The following is a 6000-nucleotide window of genomic DNA, read 5'->3' on the forward strand; positions in this document are numbered from 1 at the left end:
CTCAATCCTGGTCATGAATACCTATAGGCTGCCCTTGCTTTTCATCTAGACCTACCTTGATTTGTTCAATTGGATGCGTAAGTAGAGCTAGGCTAGAACCAAATCCTGCACACCCTGCTGTCCCTCCGGATCTAAGTGGCCAACACCAAGACTGTCACGGAGTTCAGGAAGCAACGTACACACTCCCTCTGATCCCAGACGGTTTCATTAACCATAGCTATCTCCTCCCACTGAAGCAAATTGGCCCTTTTTATCTCTTAACTCTCAGACAAGTTTCCCCTTACTGTTTTTATAGCTGTGTGTCTTTTCTCCGTAAAAATAACGGCTTCTCGTCTAACGTTGCCTTTATTTTCTATTCATAACATAAATAATGCAAGACGGTTTTGTTGTTTTTCTCGTCTTCATACGCAGTTTTCTTTTGATGCACGAGGAGGAGTACAAACGCATAAAAGAAAAGCCCATCATCAATAAAATATTTCCCCTTTAAGAGAAGACTGTGGTTGTCAGGTTTGAGAAGGAGAAAAGGCACGTCTTGCGAGAGAGAATCAACGCAGCTTTGAAAGGGTAATTCAGCATGGTAGAGAGGGAAGCGCATAAGAGAACGGTTATTGACAACAGCTCAACGCTAGTTGGAAACTGAGTGATGCTAATGTTGATTGCTCTTAATGAGTGAGTGTGTGTGTGGGTGCGAGTGTGTTGTGTGTGCCAGGCGGTTGAGACACATTGACAAATTGACCTACAGTCAGAGCTTGGTGAGGGAGAGGAAATGCTCAAGTTGCATTGTACAGGTTGAAAGATAATGAGCAAAATAGCTCAGCCACCACAAAGTTGGTCGAGCTAGTCTGTAAAGTGACCTGATTAATTGGGGCAGAGAGAGAGAGAAAGAGTGAGAAAGTTACATTCAATCAAGGATGGTTGTCACTTTGCTTGAGGGACCAGGCCACCGTATCAGTACTAACTAAAACAAAGGACAGGCTATTTAAATGAGAATGACAAAATGATGCATCAACATTTAGATCGAAAACAATTGCCAGATAACAAGGAGACGAAGGTCAAACTCCCCCACAAACCAATCTGATTTAAATTCACTGTCTGGGAACACAGATTCAAAGTGAATGTGTCTCTTTCTGAATGTGAATGAGGATGTCCCTGTTAGATAGATAACTGGATAGCCCAACAGTGTGTGTGTGTGTGTGTGATGTTACACAGCTGACCGCTGCTGCTGAAGAGATCTGCATGTGTTCATTATTGCAGCTGTAATTAAACCTATTTTAGATTGTCATGTTCCTTTTGAGTGTGTGTGTGTGTGTGTGTGTGTGTGTGTGTGTGTGTGTGTGTGTGTGTGTGTGTGTGTGTGTGTGTGTGTGTGTGTGTACACTACCATTAAAAAGTTTGGGGTCACTTAGAAATGTCCTTGTTTTCCATGAAAACATACATGAAATGAGTTGCAAAATGAATAGGACATATAGTCAAGACGTTGACAAGGTTATAAATAATGATTTTTAATTGAAATAATAGTGTCCTTCAAAATTTACTTTCGTCAAAGAATCCTCCATTTGCAGCAATTACAGCCTTTCAGACCTTTGGCATTCTAGTTGTCAATTTGTTGAGGTGATCTGAAGAGATTTCACCCCATGCTTCCTGAAGCACCTCCCACAAGTTGGGTTGGCTTGATAGGCACTTCTTACCATACAGTCAAGCTACTCCCACAACAACTCAATAGGGTTGAGATCTGGTGACTGTGCTGGCCACTCCATTATAGACAGAAAACCAACTCACTGATTCTTCCCTAAATAGTTATTGCATAGTTTGGAGCTGTGCTTTGGTCATTGTCCTGTTGTATGAGGAAATTGGCTCCAGTTAAGAGCCGTCCACAGGGTATGGCATGGCGTTGCAAAATGGAGTGATAGCCTTACTTCTTCAAGATCCCTTTTATCCTGTACAAATCTCCCACTTTACTACCACCAAAGCACCCCCAGACCATCACATTGCCTCCACCATGCTTGACAGATGGCGTCAAGCACTCCTCCAGTATCTTTTCATTTTTTTCTGAGTCTCACGAATGTTCTTCTTTGTGATTCGAACACAAACTTAGATTTGTCTGTCCATAACACTTTTTTCCAATCTTCCTCTCCAGTGTCTGTGTTCTTTTGCACATCTTAATATTTTATTTTTATTGGCCAGTCAGAGATATGGCTTTTTCTTTGCAACTCTACCTAGAAGGCCAGCATCCAGCACTGTAAACCGTTGAGACTGGTGTTTTGCAGGTACTATTTAATGAAGCTGCCAGTTGAGGACTTGTGGGGTGTCTATTTCTCAAACTAGACACTAATGTACTTGTCCTCTTGCTCAGTTGTGCACCGGGGCCTCCCACTCCTCTTTCTATTCTGTTAGAGCCAGTTTGCGCTGTTCTGTGAAGGAAGTAGTACACAGCGTTGTATGAGATCTTCAGTTTCTTGGCAATTTCTCGAATGGAATAGCCTTCATTTTTCAGAACAAGAAAAGCCTGACAAGTTTCAGAAGAAAGTGCTTTGTTTCTGCCCATTTTGAGCTTGTAATTGAACCCACAAATGCTGATTCTCCAGGATACTCAACTAGTCTAAAAGGCCAGTTTTATTGCTTCTTTAATCAGAACAACAGTTTTCAGCTGTGCTAACATAATTGCAAAAGGGTTTTCTAATGATCAATTATACTTTTAAAATTATAAACTTGGATTAGCTAACAACGTGCAATTGGAACACAGGAGTGATGGTTGCTGATAATGGGCCTCTGTACGCCTATGTAGATATTCCATTAAAAAAAAGTTCTGCCGTTTCCAGCTACAACAGTCATTTACAACATTAACAATGTCTACACAGTATTTCGGATCAATTTTATGTTATTTTAATGGACAAAAAAATAGATTTTCTTTAAAAAACAAGGACATTTCTAAGTGAACCCAAACTTTTGAACAGCAGTGTGTATGTATGTATGTAGCTACAGTGCCTTCGGAAAGTATTCAGACCCCTTGACTTTTTCCACATTTTGTTACGTCACAGCCTTATTCTAAAATGGATTAAATAAAAATCCTCAGCAATCTACACACAATACTCCATAATGACAATTTGAAAACAGAAATACCTTATTTACATACGTATTCAGACCCTTTGCCATGAGACTCGAAATTGAGCTCAGGTGCATCCTGTTTCCATTGATCATCTTGAGATGTTTCTACAGCTTGATTGGAATCTGCCTGTTGTAAATTCAATTGATTGTACATGATTTGGAAAGGCACACACCTGTCTATATAAGGTCCCACAGTTGACAGTGCATGTCAGAGCAAGAACCAAGCCACGAGGTCGAAGGAATTGTCCGTAGAGCTCCGAGACAGGATTGGGTCGAGCAACAGATCTGGGGAAGGGTACCAAAACATATCTGCAGCATTGAAGGTCCCCAAGAATACAGTGCCCTCCATCATTCTTAAAAGGAAGAAGTTTGGAACCACCAAGACTCTTCCTAGAGCTTGCTGCCTGGTCAAACTGAGCAATCGGGGGAACAGGGTCATGGTCAGGGAGGTGACCAAGAACCCGATGGTCACTCTGACAGAGCTCTAGAGTTCCTCTGTGGAGATGGGAGAACATTCCAGAAGGACAACCATCTCTGCAGCACATTACCAATCAGGCCTTTATGGTAGAGTGGCTAGACAGAAGCCACTCCTCAGTAAAAGGCACATGACAGCCCAATTGGAGTGTGCAGAAAGGCATCTCTAGACTCTCAGACCACGAGAATCAAGATTCTCTGGTCTGATGAAACCAAGATTGAACTCTTTGGCCTGAATACCAAGCGTTACATATGTAGGAAACGTGGCACCATCCCTACGGTGCAGCAACGTTCCACATCCAACCTGTCAGAGCTTGAGAGGATTTGCAGAGAAGAATGGGAGAAACTCCACAAATACTGGTGTGCAAAGCTTGTAGCGTCATCCCCAAGAAGACTCTATGCTGTAATCACTGCCAAAGGTGCTTCAACAAAGTACTGAGTAAATGTGATATTTCCATTTTTTGTATAAAAACTTGTTTTTGCTTTGTCATTATGGGGTATTGTGTGTAGATTTGAGGAAAAATAACTATTTAATCAATTTTAGAATTGATTTTACATGTGTGTGTGCAGGTGGCTATCCCCACAAAGCCCTGTCACATAGACTCTCTCATCAACCCACTGAGGAAGACTGTGTAGGCTGCACACTTCCACCAACACCCACTCATCATCACACATACTGCAATCAGCCATTTGATTTGCACAGGTTCTGCAATTCTCTAGACCATTTGGAGAGTAAATTGCAATTAAGTAATTTAGTCAAGTTCTTCTATACTGGGAACTACAAACGATGAACAACTTTCCAATACCTGTTTGTAAAGCCAGTTGCTCTTGACCGCCGGGGCATTGGGGTTCCTCTTAATAGAGTTGGACCTCTTGCCAAAGTTATGGACCTTTTTGTAAGACCTCGAAGGCTGAAAATGTAAATAGACAAACTGTCAGTATACTGTATGTAAAATCAGTTATATACAGTGCCGTGAAAGTATTTTCCCCCTTCCTGATTCTCTTATTTAAAAAATATTTTTGATACTGAATGGTATCAGATCTTCAACCAAAACCTAATATTAGATAAAGGGAAGCATTATTTACAACAAAAAAAGTATACTTATTTTATTTACTGAACAAAGTGCAACACCCAATTCCCCTGTGTGAAAAATGAATTGCTCCCTTAAACTCAATAACTGGTTGTGCCACCTCAGCTGCAATGACTGCAAGCAAATGCTTCCTGTAATTGTTGATCAGTCTCTCACATCGCTGTGGAGGAATTTTTGCAGAACTTCTTTAACTCAGGAACATTTGTGGGTTTTCAAGCATGAACTGCTTGTTTCAAGTCCTGCCACAACATTTCAATTGGGATTAGGTCAGGAATTTGACTAGGCCATTCTAAAACTTCTAATTTGTTTGTTAAGAATCTCATACCAACGGTCAAGCATGGTGGTGGTAGTGTGATGGTGGGGATGCTTTGCTGCCTCAGGACCTGGACAACTTGTCTTAATGGAAGGCACCATGAATTCTGCTCTGTATCAGAGAATTCTACAGGAGAAAGTCAGGCCATCTGGAGGTGAGCTGAACCTGAAGCACAGCTGGGTCATGCAGCAAGACAATGATCCAAAACACACAATCAAGTCTACATGAAAATGGTTAAAACGCATCACATTTGAAGTTTTGTAATGGCTTAGTCAAATTCCAGACCTAATCCCAATTGCGATGTTGTGGCAGGACTTGAAAACCCACAAATGTCGCGGAGTTAAAGCAGTTCTGCGTGCAAGAGTGGGCCAAAATTCCTCCACAAAGATGTGAGAGCCTGATCAAAAACTTCACAAAGCATTTGGTTTGTAGTCATTGCATCTAAATATGTCACAACCAGTTATTGAGTGTAAGGGGGCAATTACCTTTTAACACAGGGGAATCAGTGTTGCATAACTTTGTTAATTAAATAAATAAAATGAGTATACATTTTTTTGGTTGTTTGTAAACTCAGGTTCCCTTTGTCTAATATTAGGTTTTAGTTGAAGATCTGATAACATTCAGTATTAAAACAAAATGAAAAAACAGAAAATCAGAAAGGGGGCAAATACTTGTTCGTGGCACTGTATATATACACGGAACAAAAATATAAACGTGTTAGCTGGGGCAAAACTGTGACACCAATAAGGCCGATGAGGACTGGAGTTGCCCACCCCTGTTTTAGAGAATTTGGCAGTACGTCCAACCAGCCTCACAACTGCAGACCACGTGTAACCACGCCAGCCCAGGACCTCCATATCCAGCTTCTTCACCTGCGGGATCGTCTGAGACTAGCCACCCGGACAGCAGATGAACCTGAAGTATTTCTGTAATTAAGCCCTTTTGTGGGGAAAAACTAATCATGATTGGCTGGGCCTGACTGCCCAGTGGATGGGCCTGGCTCCCAAGTGGGTGGGC

The 6000-nt window shown here is 41.5% G+C and overlaps 1 protein-coding gene across 13 annotated transcripts in view; it reads right to left on the bottom strand.

Annotated features, from left to right (window-relative positions):
* Positions 1-6000, bottom strand: part of LOC129865391 (pleckstrin homology domain-containing family A member 5-like) — a 144572-nt gene that overhangs the window by 36778 nt on the left and 101794 nt on the right. For 11 of the 13 annotated variants that reach the window (XM_055938152.1, XM_055938149.1, XM_055938146.1 and 8 more), the window contains one exon: positions 4386-4490. The exons of the other annotated variants lie outside the window; for them this stretch is intronic. In XM_055938152.1, coding sequence (XP_055794127.1) covers positions 4386-4490 — 105 coding nt within the window. The remainder of the gene's footprint in view (positions 1-4385; positions 4491-6000) is intronic. 13 annotated transcript variants of the gene reach the window in all.

The sequence above is a fragment of the Salvelinus fontinalis genome, chromosome 11 (genome assembly GCF_029448725.1).
Source record: "Salvelinus fontinalis isolate EN_2023a chromosome 11, ASM2944872v1, whole genome shotgun sequence".
Lineage (NCBI taxonomy): Eukaryota > Metazoa > Chordata > Actinopteri > Salmoniformes > Salmonidae > Salvelinus > Salvelinus fontinalis.